At 38.5% G+C, this 16595-nt stretch overlaps 1 protein-coding gene across 2 annotated transcripts; it reads left to right on the top strand.

Moving 5' to 3' along the window:
* The first annotated feature begins 1045 nt into the window (after positions 1–1045).
* Positions 1046–15991, top strand: arhgef5 (Rho guanine nucleotide exchange factor (GEF) 5). Of its 2 annotated transcripts, none has more exons than XM_042772257.1 (15): positions 1046–1628; positions 2895–6145; positions 7399–7447; positions 7892–7932; positions 9026–9363; positions 10791–10951; positions 11188–11340; positions 11437–11566; positions 11758–11832; positions 11964–12053; positions 12143–12291; positions 12431–12574; positions 12993–13063; positions 13156–13260; positions 14968–15991. In XM_042772257.1, exons 2-15 carry the CDS (start codon positions 3067–3069, stop codon positions 15102–15104), a joined length of 4722 nt encoding a protein of 1573 aa, XP_042628191.1. In that variant the 5' UTR covers positions 1046–1628; positions 2895–3066; the 3' UTR covers positions 15105–15991. The 2 variants fall into 2 exon arrangements, with proteins under 2 accessions (XP_042628191.1, XP_042628192.1); XM_042772258.1 differs by having other exon boundaries at positions 1049–1628; positions 2895–5677.
* The last annotated feature ends 604 nt before the right edge of the window (positions 15992–16595 follow it).

The following is a 16595-nucleotide window of genomic DNA, read 5'->3' on the forward strand; positions in this document are numbered from 1 at the left end:
TTTAGATTATTGTATGTTTATTGCTAGACATATGCAAAATTTCACAAATCAAGGGTTGACTGTTTTGTTTGACTAAATGATCAACAGTCTCTTAAGTTTAAGCATCTATTTTCACTGACAAATTGTTGAAAAAGGCAAAAGAAGAAACAGATTGTAAGAGCTTTGTATTAATAACAAAATAATCTAGGTGCACTCGTTTTTGTGAGATGTGTTTTGGTATTCCATATGTTTTATACAAAGTTCTCTTGCAATGAGGCTTTGTGATAAACTACTAGTTAGCTAACTGACTTAGGCCATGATGCTAGCACTTCATTTAGGATAACCTATATCTTTGTAATTACATTAGAAATATCTGATTAGTTTATTGCAGTCGTCCCAAATTAGTCATACATAAGAACGTGCTTGTGGATGATTGATCATTCCTAACCTTTGTCCAGGACATTTCATTGATTGTGTCAGTTTTGTTTAGATGATTATGTTATACTTGTTTGCGTTCAGATAACAGCACACTCTGGAGTTAAGTTTGTTCAGGTGATTCAATATGAGGACAGGAAACTTGGCTATTTATAACAGCAAATACAATACAAAATGATCAATTAAACTCAAGCATTTTGGATTAAAAAGAAAATGCGTCATATTTTGAAATATGCTTCCAATATTGCTTCCTCATCAATTAAAATATTTTGATTTTAAATTAAAAGTTTATATCAAAGATATACAAAACTAAACATACTTTGAAAGGCTTTGCACAAAAAGAGCAAAGAATATATAAAAGGAGCAGATTTATAAAGTTTAAAAACATGCATTGTTCTGGGTGTTTTCCAATGTATCTTTCATAATGTGCAAATGTGTCATCTGCGCTCCACTGCATTTACAGCTTTTTTGGAGAACTTTGTGTTACGTAAGCTGCAGATGACATTACTGCGTATGGACACACTCGAACTTGTTTGCCCCTCCCCCTTTGCTCTCACTCTTTATATCATGTCTTTACCTGAGAAAACAGTCACACCCAGCATCTTCAACCCCACCAATCACAGCACACATGTGAGCACTTCCTGTTTCTTTGAGAGAGAAGCATGCAGTGCCAGTGAGGGTGAGGTGAGTGAAAGGCTGAATTACTGGAACAAGCTGTAGCGCAATCACTGTGGGTTGGTTGAGCTCTTGAGAAGTGAAGAAAAGCTGTGTGTGAGTCTGAAAAGACGGTAACTTTTGGACTCCTCTTAAAGAAAGTGCTGGAGGGGGAAAGTAAAAGGAAAACAGAAACAGAAGGAGGGGAGGAAGATAAGTGTCAATCTGTTCAAACTTGTTTGGGAATTTGAGAAGGGCGGGAGGAGGGGAGAAGAGAGAGAGAGAGAGTGAGTGAGTGAGTGAGAACACTGTGAGAATCTTTTTACTTTGTTAAACTTTTTGCTTACATGAACACATTAAGTAGGACAGAGGTAAGCTAGATAATTAAATCAGTGTTTTCAGTAGAGGATTTATCTTACTCAACTTTGGTTCTCTCAATGGGCAAACACCGATATGTGGAATGTCTGAGAGTTGTGCAATTCCTGCTAGCTTCACTTTGCCAATAAATCAAAGAAAAACTTGGAGAGAGACAGAGAAGCGTCCCCCAAGACAATTCTCAGGTGAGTCCTCTGCGTTATTCCCAAACTGTTCATTCTTTCCTTTTTGTAGTAACTTTTGTAAACCAAACAATTCTTGTAAACAAACATGTCCACGTCACAGACAAATATTGCATTGTCATGTTTGAGGATATATTTCTGTTTAAGCTATTCACCACAGTCGTTTTCTAATGAATTTGTTCATGTTAATTTGTTGTGCGTCATGATTCACTACATCTTGTTTAAGACTTGCTCCTTAATAGTGCTCCCCTCTTAATAGTGCTTTGGCTCTTCCTTGTCATTAATTACTTGAAATGCCTCTGAACACAAAACAAGAATAGCACAGGGCATTGGTTGGTTGAACTGCATTCTCGAACTGAACTTTCTATTTTGCTGAACTGAGAAACAGGCTGTTTTTCATATCAGCTGTATATGTACGTATGTATATGTGTGTGTGTGTGTGTGTGTGTGTGTGTGTGTATATATATATATATATATATATATATATATATATATATATATATATATATATACACACATACACACACTGTATATATAATAGTATGCCCATTTTGTCATGAATGTTAAGAGTAGTAGATAAATAAATAAAAATTATAAATAAATGGCAATGTGTAATATGCAAATTGACAGTAAATTAGACTGATTTGAAGTGTGACTGATTTGAAGTTTGACAAGAACAGTATATTTCTGTTGCGTTGCTGTAATTTATCTGGTGGAGTGTAGTGTAAGAAACACCAAGGTCATGGCTTCAATTGTCTGGGGATAAAGATCTGATAAAATGTAAACTTTGAATCCATCCAAGTCACTTCAGATAAGCTACTGCCAAATTAATTAACAGTAGACATTTGACTCGAATAATAGAAAAAAGATCTGCACACTGTTATTCTCCCTTTATTCAAAAAAGTTAAACATAGCAACATTTCGGTCAAAGACCTTCATCAGGCAAACACACATACAAGCAAAGCCAATAGCTCAATAAGTACTCAGATTCACCTGTTAGCAATCAAAGTCAATCATGTAAACAGCTATAGTGTATCACTTTTAAAACAGGACATTTGACTTGACACATTTAAAAAAAAGAGAGAGAGAAAAAAAGCCCATGTTAGTCACAACTGTCTAAGCTGCCAAGACATATACCTGACATGTTTCAACAAGATACTCCACAGTTTTAAAGATTTTCCAGAATATGTTTGATAGTTTTCCTCTTTGGAATATTAATTTTATATGGTTGCTTGATTTATTGACTTGGAATTTTGCCTTTCCTTATAGGTTCTCTGCGTTGTCATGGAAACCAGTCAAATTAATTGGGCCATCCAATACACTGTGCAGATACAGTCCTCTTAAGGTCCACTAGACAGGTTGTCAATCAAGTGCAAACTGTTACCTTGAGGTAATTGGCGAAGGGGACGTAGGTAAAGAAGAGACTTGGAAACACCAAAAGATGGACAAAACAAGAGAAAAAGAAGTGGAACCAGACTCATGTGATGGGATTAGGGAGAGATTTACTGCAATCAGAAGAAGAGATGGAGAGATGGACTTGAAAGAAAGACAGAGGCGGAGAAATGGAGGTCGACATGCAAATGGAAGCTCATCAGTGTCAGAGCAGGCTGAATATGGGGATCGAGACAATGAGAGGAGGAAAGGGGACACTTTTCCAAGGATGACAAAACCAACCAGAGTGAGAGACAGAAGGATACCAATTCCAGATTATGAAAGAGAAAGTCACATGGGAAGACCGAAGGACATACTGTGTAAAAATGAAAGAGATAAGGAAAGGAGGAGATACAGAGACATGGACATGCAGGGTGAAAGAGAAATTGCAAGATATAGGGAGGAGTTGCAGAGAAATGAAATGAGAAGGCTTGTAAAGGAGGAGCCAGATAGACAGAGGGAACGAGAGAAGGAGTTTGACTCAGGAATGAGAGGAAGAAGGAGAGAAAGTTATCCAGGGGTCAGTGACCTTTCAGGCATGAGGGAAAAAGAGACAGACAGAGACAGATATCAACAAAGAGACAGAGAGGGTAGATATTATCCTCGACTAATGGAAAGAGAGACAGAGAGCTTTTCAGATAGGGAAAGGAGAACTGAGAGACCGAGAGAGGGAGAGAGATCTAGGAAAAGAGATACAAAAAGTGAAGGAGACAGTGATGGAGACAGAGGAAAGGAAAGGAAGAGAGAAGAAGATGCTAAACATAGACACAAACTCTACAAGAGTGAAGGAGACAGTGACGCAGAGCGAAGGGTAGACAGAGGTAGAGAGAGAGACAGATGTAGAGAGAGAGAAGCTGAGAGATGGCGAGATATGCCAATGCCTAGAGAAAGAGATCATCGGGAGAAAGGTTATCATGATTCAAAAGGGGACAATTTGGAACGACTCAGAGAGACAGATAAACCAAGATACAGAACAATAGACTCAAAAGAGAAGAGAACAGACAGAGATGCTTACTTATACACAGCTGAAAGACAAAGGTATAGAGATGGAGAAAGGATAAGAGAGAGGGATAGGTATTCTGAAAGAGAAATTGTCGAGAGGGAGAGGCGGAGGAAAAACAGAGAGACAGGGAGAAGTAAGGTGGAGAAGAGTGGACAAAGTAGTGGAGAGCTGATTTCAGGAACTGATATTGAGATTGAAAAAAGGAGGGCAATGAGAGAAAACTTTGAGGACAGAGAAAACACATATGAGACTGATAAAGAAAGACTGAAGGGAAGAACAGAGGAAGAGCAGGAAGTAAGGAGTACACTGAGGGAAGGAGAGAAGAGTGAAAGCTTTGCTGCTGAGGAAGCAGTTACAAAGAAACCTAAAAACAGGATAAGGAAAATGTGGCTGGAACCTCGTAGTGAGAGAAAAGAATCTTGTTTGAAAGAGGAGTACTCAGAGAGAGAGAGAGCAAGAGAGAGGTACATCCAAAGATACACAGAAAGCATGACAACTGGAAATGGAGAAGAGCCTGAGATAAGGAAAGCAAGCAAGAGCAAAAGTCTTGAGGACAAGTATAGAGAACTTGAGAGGGCCGGGGAGTTCTTGTTAGATGTGGGCAGAAAAAGGGTGGAGAAGAGGATGGAAGAGGACATGGCTTCTGATAAAGAAGCCATGGAACCACAGTGGCAGATGAACAGAGAGAATGTGGCCAATAACATGGAAGAGAATGACAGAGATGAACAGAGAAGCAACAATAGATATGACTACTTGGAGGATGAGGAAGGAAATGAGGGAGAGTCAGTAGCAGAGAAGAACAGAATGATGGCAGTAGATGACGGATTTGTAACGGTCTCCAGTGGAGGGGATGATGCAGAAGAAGAGGATTTTGGAGACTGCAAAGAATTCTGGGAAGGTGGAGTTCCCGTAACTGTCTCTGGACACTCAGGAACTATTCATGACAGAGAAATTGGGGCAGATGAAGAAATGGAAATCCAAACAGTTAATGAAAGAGCAGATTGTATGGCTCCAAAAGGACCCCTGAGAGTCTTTTGTGTGATTGGTCAGACCCTTCCCAATTCACAAACCAAAGAGAATTCATATATATATCCTACTGTTGAAGAGGCAGCCGATCAGCATTCAGGTCATAACATGGACAACCAAGTTGAAATAAGCACTGTAAATGTAAATGAAGCATTTGAAAGAGTTGAACACTGTGAACAGGACATTGAAAGAGCGATGGATGGCCTCAGTCTTTCTCCTAATGAGGACAAAGGGGAGGGTGCAGGAAGTAATGACCAGGCAACAGAGAGTGTAACATCAATGGAAGGCCAAATGATTCCTCCCAGTGAGCGATCAGAACAAGACAACCAACTTTTCCTACCAGAGCCTTTTGAAACTTCAGGGCCATGCAAGGATAATGGTAACGGGGCTACAGAGACTCATAGTGAAGACACAATACAAAGAGGAGAAAAAGAACCTACCGGAGACACAGTGGAGCATTTAGGTTCAGATGACTCATGGAGCCCATCAGAGGAACGAAAGCGATCCTCTACTGCCCCTCACCTTAGATGGGCCAAGAACGTGGTGAGAGAGATCCTGGGTCCAAAGTCGGCAGACACAGAAAATACAAGAGGTAGTATAACACACATAGACATGCAAAACAACACACAAACAGAGGGTGAGAGAGAAATGGACAAATCAAGGAAAGAGGAAGAAATAATTGAGGGAGGAGAAGAACAACAGGGAGGGATGGACAGAGAGTTGAATGAGAAACGTGACTGGCTTGATCCTAGTTCTAACCAGCACATGGTTTCCTCAGAAGGAGAGGCAGAGGGGATGGTAGAAGAAATATCTAAGAAGAAAGATAGTACTGAGGAAGTTGTTCTAAGCTCTAGTAGTTTTCGAGATTTGGGAAATGAAGCTCGCATGAGGAGGCGAGGGTTCCGAAAGTCAGTGGAGAAAACCGAGGAAGAGGATGAGGAAGATGATGAGGAAGATGATGAGGAAGAGGATGAGGAAGAGGATGAGGAAGAGGAAAAGGAAGAGGGAGAGGGAGAAGGAGTTGGAAGGGACCGAAGAACAAGAATATTCAACAACTCAGGTGAGAGGAGGACTAATATAAGAAGGTTTAATCAGACATTAAGTGACCCCCTTGCTCCCCTAAGTTCCACTCAAGTGAGAAGAGAACTAAATGTGTCTTGAGATCTATTGAAGCTATCCTATTAAAAGTTAATATACCAGTGGTGTAATGTCACGTAGAGAGTCTGAATGTGCTTACACAAGAATGTAACACACAATTCCATGAGTCATCTTCCCCTAAAAAAGTGTCAATATGGGCGTTAAAATGGTTTATTTTCCTGTCATCTAATTGTGTATTCCTGACATTTGAACAGTAATAAGCAGTTAAAACTATTCACTTACAGCCTTGTGGCAGTCATGATGGGACTGTGAGTTCTTTATTTATAATCTCAGCCATGGAATTACATCTAAAATGTTTGTCATTATAATTTTATATTATACTGCATACTGTAGACACTGTAAAAAATGAAGAGCGCATGAAACATCCCAACAATTTTTGTTTTGCTTCACAGTTTTCATTCATATTGACTGGGTATGACATAATTAGTCGATGGATTTAAGGACAAGAGATACACATACTGTAAATGATATTATGAACAGTACTAAAATTATTTCATCAGTTTATTTACCCTTCTACAGTAATTATTTCTATCAAAAGTTTTTTTTATTTTTTTTTTATAAAGAGACCCATTCTCAGGACTTTAAAGAAATCTGAACCCACACATACAGTAGACTTTAGGTTCTCATACCACAGTAGTAACTAATAATGTATTCCCCCTATTTGGTAGTCTCATTTTAATATCCTGGAAGCTCCAGAGGGCTCCTGAGGATTCTTGTGGGGGCTGGAGTCATGACCGCTAAAGACTTCTTAAACAGCATCATTTCTTGGAAGAGAGAGAATTTTGAGCTGCCAGATTTCCTTTGTTTGACAAACTAAACCATTCTTACTCATTCATAACAAGTCCTCCCCTAGCACATTTTCCTGTAGTTTTTTCTTCATATTTTTCATTGCATTAGGGTTAATATTTATTGCCACATTTTCTTGAGAGCTATTGAATTGCTCCTCTCCCAGAGATCTTACGGTCTAGTCTATCTTTGTATTTATCCACTGGAAAGCTTGAGGCACTTCTCTTGTGTACAGCTTGTGTATGGCTATGTAGAATCATCCCCATCTGGTTTGCTTGAGATGATGTGCTACTTATCTTGGTTAAAGGAAGCTTAAGGAGTAAAAACACTGTGATGTTTGCTGATTTTGCTGTGTTTTGTTTTATATAGATGATAAAGAGGATGAATTATCTTTTACCTGGAGTGAAATGGATCTAAGGTAGGAGAACCAGCCTTAACAGCATGTATACTGCATGTCCTTTATAAATATTAACCATTGTTTTACTACAGATCAAACCAAACAATCATGGTAACCACAAATTAGCATGGTTTTGCTACACTAACCATAGTATTTGTAGTAATACTGTGTATTTGTAGTGTACTGTGGTTATACAAATGGTAACCAATATGCCAAAAAAAAAAAACATGGTTTCTACACTTTTACTACAATAAAACCATGGTTAATTTTTGTAAGGGGTTCCATATTCAAAAACACTACCACATTTTGTCTCCTTATTACAAATGTTTTCCATGTAAAGAAATCAATTTTACTTTTGAAATTTTAAACACATGTACATACACATGAAAGCCTTACAAATGGACATTATATCACAGATGTCATTTGCTCTCTCTGTCTCTCTCTCTCTCTCCTTCTTACTTTTAGGAAACTTGGGAGGACAAAAAAGAGGAATTCTAAATTCTTTAGTAAGTCTTTGTATTGTCTTTATCTGGAACAAATTTCTGATCATTACATGGACTTGTACATGGCTATAACAGACTACAAATAAAAAGTTCTGTTTTAAAATGTTTAAAACTCAGGAAAACATTACTAAGACACATATAATCACACACACCCTTCTGTACACATGGTATTGCACACAATATGATTGTAACTCCCTGTAAAATATATGAAATACATGGTTCTTAATACATGGGTGGTTACAGGTCAGATGTGGTAAAGTTTTGTCATTCCTGACTGTGCTCCTTAAAGTCCTTCAGGCAAGGAACAGGTTTGTGCTTGCACATCAGTCGGAACTGCAGATAAACAGCTGCAAATGCTCACTTAAAAACGCTTTTGTGGATGTTCATGCTTGTACATCTGTTTTTTGCCCTGTTGATTCACTGACCTGCTGAACTAATTAGCTTCCTTCTGACTTGACTCTGTCTGACCTCTTGTAATTTTCTCTAATTTAATGATTTTCAACAAGTAGAAAGACTGGTTTAGCCTTTTTCCTGCAATTTTTTTCTGTATCTAACTAGATATGATTTTATAGTTAGTTTAATTTTATTATTAACTAGGTAAGATTTTATGGTTAGTTTAATGTTATTTTAAAGCCATGCATAGTTAGATATATTTATTGACTTAGTAAATTTTTTAAAGGGAAGAGACTACACTTCTACACAATTATCCTAAAAAAACACAAACAAAAAAACCCATTTTTTAAATAAACTTCGTTAAATTCTGGCCAAATTATCCAGATGCCAGCATAGACACAAGTTGCACTTATCCTCAAAAACCATGAACAAAACAACCCAAGGTTAAAAAAAAATAAAAATAAAACACAGGCTTCATTAAATACAGGATCACTTGCAGTGAGAGTAAACATGGTTGGTTTCTGCCAACCACAATGTGTTTAGCGCAAATTATTGGTTGCTTATTTAGTGCCATTGCTTGATTTCAAGGACATTTGTTTAGTTTTCTGTGACAAAAATTTTGTTTCCTCTTATCCATAGTAAAATCTGGTAGCACAGCTCTAGAACCATATCTATGATCTCTCTCTTTCTCTTTCTCTTGTAGACTCTCAGTTGTATCAGGAATACAGTGAGGTGGTCCAGAACAGAGAGATCCTGCTGTCTCATTCTGATTCTCTATCAATAAGTGCATCTTCCTCTCCAAATCATTCCCCTAAGCTATCACGCAGACCTCTCCCACCTCTCCCTCAGGTCCTCCCACTCCCCCATACTCTGTCCACCTCCTTTAAAAGTCTTAATGTGCCTCAGCAATCCATAAACAGAGCCCCGTCCCCTCGCCTGTCCATCTCTGCTTCCTCAACCTCACTGTGGCAGGATCTCCCCGGAGTGAGGAACAGCCCAGACTTGGAGGAACTTACTGAGGATGAGAGGCGTTTGCAGGAGGTAGAATTATTATTCCGTGTCCCCAACTTAACATTGCATACAACACCTACCGCTTTTCTACTGGGGCTGGTGCCAATGCTTGGGCAAGAGTAGCACTCATTCAGAATCGGCTCACGTTTCCAGTGGCAGGGAGCAGAACCCTCTACGTCACCAACATGTGACCAGAATCACTTGTTATCTCTTGCAGAAGGAGAGCGTTGATCTGTTCTGCCAACCACTGCTGAACTGACATATGTAATTGTTGCTGTTAATGTTGTTAATTTACGCTTTTAAAAATGGTGCCTTTCAAACTGTAGTTCGTAGTGGAAGCTCCGCCTACTGACGTCATAGGTTCCCTTGTTTGAAACCAGCCAGGTTTTGGGGGTGGTTCGGAACTGGGATCTGGGCACGAGCCCAGGACTTTTTTGAGTGGAAAAGCAAAGCCCCGGTGGAAAAGCGGTAACAGTGAATGTCATTGTACTAAACAATAACATTTCAAACCAAGTGCCATTTATTTTAAATAAAACAGCTCAAGCTCACTTTTCAACAAATGATAAAACAATGAGGGGATAAAACTTGTGAGGAACTTACATCTCGTACATCCACTAAAAAGGATCTTGGAGGATGGAAGTAATTGCAAAAATGTGAAAAGAATGTTGAATCCACTTAGTCTGACATTTTGTTATCTAATGAAATGAAACATACATTTTTAAAGAAAGTTCATCAGTAACATGTAAGGTTACATTGTGAGGTATAAAACCACAATTGTGAAATATAGTGACATGACATAAAGCCAGTGGTGACCCATACTCTGAATTGGTGGTCTGCATTTAAACCATCCAAGTGCATACACACACCAGTGAACACACAAACACCGTGAACACACACCCGGAGCAGTGGGCAGCCATTTATGCTGCGGCGCCTGGGGAGCAGTTGGGGGTTCGGTGCCTTGCTTAAGGGCACCTCAGTCGTGGTATTGCTGGCCCGAGACTCGAACCCACAACCTAATATATTGGCAATTGTGAGAAAAGTCACCATAAAGTCACAATTAAAAGAAACAAATTCATTAATGCAAGATTTAAAGTCAGATTTTGAGATTAAAAAAAGAAGTCAGTTGGAAGATATAATGTAACAAAGTGAGATATAAAACTACAGCTGAGAAAAATATAAAGTCTCAGTTGCGGGTAACAAAGTCTCCACTGCAAGATTTTAAGTCTCTTTTTGAGCTATAAAGGAACATTGCAACATATAAAGTTGCAATTTAGGTTGTTATTGTAAAAAAAAAAAAAAAAGATATATAATGTCACAATTAACTTGATTTTTTTAACTCTGAGACAGAAACAAGTTTTGATTGTATGAACTGTCCTGCAATAAACCAATGTGCTTCAAAAGATATTTGTTTTTAGTAGTAAGGACAGCATCATGAAGAGTGTCTCTGTCTTTTTCAGGTGAGGTTTGAGGTTGTGACCTCTGAGGCATCATACTGCCGCAGTTTGGACATCGTAGTGGAGAACTTTGTCATGGCCAAACAGCTCAACGTTATCCTGTCTTCACAAGACAAAAACTGGCTGTTCTCCAGGCTAAATGATGTTAGAGCCATCAGTCACAGGTTAGAATTATATCAATAAACATGCAGAATTACTTAAGAAAAATACATTTTAGTTTTGATAAAGATATGTGTGCTGCTGACGCCACAAGAAATAACTTTAAGACTCCCTAAATATGTATGAAATCTTCACGTCTAATCGTGTTCCGGTTTAGCTCTGACAACATCCTGGAGTCATTCCTGAAATGACTTCTCTGAAATCTGAATTATGTCAATAACATATGCTTCTTTTCATTCAGTTTTCTGTCTCACCTGGAACAAGCAGTGGAGAAGGACATAATGCGCTTTACTGTCTGTGACACCATTATCAAACACTGTCCACGATTCCGAAATGTGTATGTGCCATACCTTACCAACCAATCATATCAGGACAAGACGTATCAAAGATTAATGTGAGTATTTGTTTGTACTCATCTGAAGTGGAAAAGTGCTTTTCCTATTTTATTTTTGTTCATATGATTTCTTTGTTTCATTCCACTATCTCTCGAGGAGGAGAGTCATGAATTCCGTAGAGTTGTGGAAAAGTTAGAGCGCAACCCGGTTTGTCAACGACTACCTCTACGGTCTTTCCTCATTCTGCCATTTCAAAGAATCACACGCCTCAAATTGCTTGTACAGGTACTTTCTTCCTCGGTCCTGTTCTTTACCTTGACTTTGATCTTTGAAATTTGTGCCCTGCCTCCTCCATCTATGCTGGAGTGTTGGCCAATAGTATATTAGCATGATATTAGATGTCATTCCTCTCCTGTCACAAAGAATATGTCATGCTGCATTTTAAATGCTCTCTGTTTTCTTGTCTTTGTTGGTAGAATATTGTAAAGAGAACTGCTCCAAAAACCAAGGATGAAGCACAGGCCATTAAGGCCATGAAACTTCTTGAGAAGGTGAGACTTCTCTTTATGTATTTGGAAAAATGTAGTTATGCCTCCCACATCTTGGAATGTCACCCGCGCACTGGAATTTCTTATCAGTTTTCTCTCTCACCACTGTCCAATGTTTCCTTGCGTCTTAACAGATGATCCAGGACAGTAATGAAAGTATCTCTCAAATGAAGAACATTGAGTCACTTGTGACCCTCAATGCCAAAGTTGACTTTGAGTGCAGGGTGAGCGTGAAACATGTTTGGGAACCTAATTTGTACTGTATGCCATCTAAATAATCAAAATGTATAATGACTTATTTTGTGTCTCTTAGACTCTTCCATTGATCAGTCAGTCCCGCAGACTGGTACGAGAGGGACCTGTGACTGAACTGAGAGACTTTTCTCTAAAAGACAGGGAAGAAGAAAGAAATGTTTATATGCACCTTTTCAATGACTATCTCCTGGTCTCTTTGCGGAAAGAGTATGTTTGGCTGTCTTTACATCCATACTTTAATCGTCACTGTTATTCTTTGATAAATACAATCAGGCTTTTCACGTTTAATTTAATGTAAATTATCCTTTGTTTTATGGTGCGATTAAGCTTAACTTCCTGTTTGCAGAGGGGGTAGGTTTACAGTTATCGACCATGCTCCTGTGTCAGACCTGCGGGTTGAGAACTGCAGGTTCAAACTGCATTCCTTACAAAAAAACCTGTTCCATCTGCACATGCCGCAAAAAGCCCTGCTCTTACGGACAGATACCCAGTAAGTATGTCATTGTGTATGTGTATTTATGAGTCAAAAGCTCTTGCAATCTTGTAAACATGCAATGGCTGCCATGTGTGTATGTATGCACCCCTTTAGGGCAGGGGTGTCCAGTCTTGCTCATGAAAGTCCACCTTCCAACAGAGTTTAACTCTAGTCTTAATTAAACACACTTGGACTAGCTTTTGAGTATCACTAGGAACTTCCAGGCAGGTGTGTTGGAGCTAAACTCTGCAGGACACTGGCTCTCCAGGAGCCGGATTGGACACCCCTGCTGTAGTGTTTCCCCATTTGCAAACTTTTTCACTTGGAAAACCATATTGTAACATAAATTCATTTAAACCAGTCAGTCTTGTGTTTTGCAGAATAGTGTGTTAAATTAATCTGTACCCATCTCTCATTTTGCATCATCTCTCAGAGCCAATAAACTGCGCTGGATATCAGCACTCTCTAGACCTTATCCTGAGATTGACTTCAGTGCAGTTCAGGGTATGTGCACTTCTTGCTTTAAAAGAAATTGTAGAGTCAAAGTAAATAGTCTAATGCTTATAATTTAAAATGTTCTCTTTTTCCATTTGCAGACCTTTCACAAATGCAGTGCATCAGAGCCTTTGTTGCCCAGCAACCAGATGAGCTAAGTTTAGAGAAAGCTGATGTTCTATTAGTTCACCGGCAGAGTAGTGATGGTGAGTTAAGTCTAATCACATGAACAGAAGGAAAGATTACCCAGTCATGAATAGAATTTCTAGAATTTACTGATTGCTATCACTATACAAGAGGCCACTTCAGTTTGGTTTCTGCAACAAAACACTGCCACATGCACAATGTCACTACTGAACTACTTTTTAAATTACTGTACAGTTAAAGGAACAGTCCCTCTGGAGTGACCTAAGGTTATGTTTTTTACTTAAGGGTAAAATGGTGATAGTTCAAGGATCGTATAAACTTTTGGTTACAAGCTCAGATTTTTAATCACAAGGTTAAGAACAGTGCTGAGAACTCTGCCATTGCTTCCAGGAAAGCCAATGTGTGTGTTCAAGTCTTACGAATCACCCTTGCCCAGGGGTGCCCAATACTGTTTCTGGAGATCTACCTACCTGCAGAGTTCAGATCCAACTCTGAAGTGCTCCTGAAGATCTTAATTAGCTGGTTCAGTTGTGTTTGATCAGGGTTTTTAGGGATTTGTGGTAAACTAGAAATATAACCAAGAAGTTCTGTTCTGTTAATGCCCAGCTTATGAGAATCATCTCCATTGTTAATGCAACATACAATCAAAGAGTTCTAGGAGAATTTGTGTGGGTATATCAAGTTGGTGTTATACCTGTATTCTGCAGTGTAAAGAGAAGGGAGATAGGATGCTTCTTTGGGTTTTCGAAACCACAATCTCTAACACATATTCCAGGAATTGCAACCTATTGGTAGACTATGATTCAAGAACCTCCTACAATTTCCAAAGTTTTTTAAAGCTGAAGTGAGTTCTGTGTTGCATGTACTGTACTGTAGATCATGAGTCATAACATAGCGGGGACTTCTGCAGTCCACAAATTTAGAGCAACTTTTTATGGCTTAGTTTCATTCTCTGTACTTAGATTGCAGTACAGAGAATGCTTGAGATGCTTCCATTAGTCCCCACAACACTGGCAAAGGTTCATTGCTTCTTACCTCACCTGATCGGTAAAAACAGACTATGGAAGAAGAGTAATGGTGAGAAGATTTGAGATCTGGTAGATGAGTTCTTTTCAAGGATGAAGAGGTAGATAAAGGTGAAGAAAGAGTGACGTATCAGAAAATGTCCCAGTCCACCACACAGGAGCTGGTGTTTTTGTGGCATTGTTGTTTTGTACCTGTGTTTGAGAGTCAAATTACCCATTGCTGTTCATTAGTCTTGTCTGTGTTTTCCTGCTCCACCAGTTTCAGGTCTTGGAGTGTCTACTAGTGCACTAAAGAGTTGAATCAAGCATGTTTGATTAGGGAGACATATAAAATGTTCAGTGTTGGTTTTCCAGGTCCAGGGTTGGGAACCATGTTCTAGGTCTGTAGAACAATGGTGTCCAAACCTGCTCCTTCTTGTTCCAACACACTTCCCTGGAAGTTTCTTGTGATCCTGAAGACCTAGATTAGCTAGTTTTGGTGTGCTTAATTAGGGATGGAGCTTAACTCTGCTGGAAGGTGGCCCTAAAGGAGCAGGACTGGTTTCATTATAGTACTGATAAATGAACTCCACTGAGCATATGTCTGTTCTGAGGAACAGTTCAACAAGTTCCTAGTCAACAAAACAAGTTCCTAGTAGATACTAATGTCGTTATGTCAAAAACTGAATTCAAGAATTTCTAATGGATGTTTTGACAACTTAAGTGCAAAAACCCATTCAAGATTCTCTCCTTTTTATTCAGGTTGGGTGGAAGGAACTCGTCTGTCAGACAGACAACGTGGTTGGGCCCCCGAGTCTCACCTGGAGACAATAGTCAGTAACAAAGCAAGAAAGCGCAACCTGCTGGACACCATGAAAATTGCTACAGCTGCATTGTGAAGCAATATCTGCATCCTTCAAGGTTCTCAGGTGGACTTTTTCAACCACTATTTTTAAGTATTACTTTAAAGTCTTGTGCAAAAAGACCTTCAAGAACTTCAAGGGTTTATGTCTTAACCTCGTGGGAAGTTTCTATTTATTTTGTGTATACACTTAAGCTGATAAGGGTGATGTGGGTGTTATGGCCTCACCCATGTCAGGGTACTACTCCACACCCTGCTAAAAGGTCTGGTAAGATGCTGAATTAAGGACATATATGGACCTTGCAATTTGCACAAATACAGCCATAAGCAGAACCTGCTCCAATTGAGCTTCTATGCAGCTTCCATAGTTTTTATAAAAGACGCTTTTATGAATTGGAAGTGGGGAGTTACTCCTGGGCAGAAGTTTGGACTACAGTTTGTTGAACTCATTATGAGCAAGCTGTCTCACTGAGGAACCACGACAGCTGGATATAAGACACCTGCACCAAAACTACTTGTTCTCTGTTTTATATATATATATATACAAACATCAGATCCCCTTCAGTGTGGAATATAAATGCTGTCAGACTTCAGCCTCGTGGGAATTCTGTTTGAAGAGGAGATTTTGTTGTGCACCAGGACACATGATGCAAAAGGACAAAATTATTACTAATTGTGAAAAACGGACTTTAACAAAGTGCAAATTTTATTTAGGATCATGAATTATGGATGGCTACTTTTTAAGACCAAAAAGTGTACAATACCCAAGGTTGTCTACAATGTACATAATATAGGTTTTTAACATAAAAGCTAAAAGTATTGTTTTCATGGAATAATTCCATCTCTGCTTCCTGTTCGAACTGATTGGCATATAACTTTAATGTGCCTTAAAAATAAACAGATCATTTGTTTCCTGAAAGAACATTTCATGGTTTAGCAGATGGGGTTTTAAGCCTTATCAAGTGCACTTTTATTGTAGGAATTATGGGAAGGCCATTAGGTAGCAAGACCTTAAAAAAGAAGAATCAGAATGAAAGAGTAAAGTGGCACAGGATTCAGTAGGAAATCAAATGCTTTAGTGTGATTTACAATACGAAGAATTAATGAACATTTCATAAGTGTTTCTTTCATTATGACAAAAAAAGACCAGACTATAAACAGCTTCTTGGCTATATGGAAAATATATATATATATATATATATATATATATATATATATATATATATATATATGAGAGTGGAAAATGGTTTTGTGATCAACTAAAATGTACTTGAAATATCCACAAATGATTGGTTCCTGAGGTGAAACTGAAATCTACTTGAGCCCTGACCCGTAATCAATAGTAGCAGACAGGAAAATTACATTAAAAAGATAATGCAAATATGGTAACACAACACAATTAGATTCAATTTGTTAACATTAGTTAATGTATTGGGTATCATAAACTAACAATGGAAAATAATTTTAAGAATTTTATGTGAAATTCTACATAGACTAATAGATTTTTAGATGTTCAAGTTTTATAAAT

Source organism: Cyprinus carpio, chromosome A16 (assembly GCF_018340385.1).
Source record: "Cyprinus carpio isolate SPL01 chromosome A16, ASM1834038v1, whole genome shotgun sequence".
NCBI lineage: Eukaryota > Metazoa > Chordata > Actinopteri > Cypriniformes > Cyprinidae > Cyprinus > Cyprinus carpio.

Excerpts from the sequence above, each read along its gene's own strand:
- arhgef5 (XM_042772257.1), top strand. The coding sequence starts at position 3,067 with ATGGACAAAACAAGAGAAAAAGAAGTGGAACCAGACTCATGTGATGGG. Across the intron at positions 7,933-9,025 it reads GAGGAATTCTAAATTCTTTA|ACTCTCAGTTGTATCAGGAA; the intron begins GTAAGTCTTTGT and ends TTTCTCTTGTAG. Across the intron at positions 11,833-11,963 it reads CCATGAAACTTCTTGAGAAG|ATGATCCAGGACAGTAATGA; the intron begins GTGAGACTTCTC and ends GCGTCTTAACAG.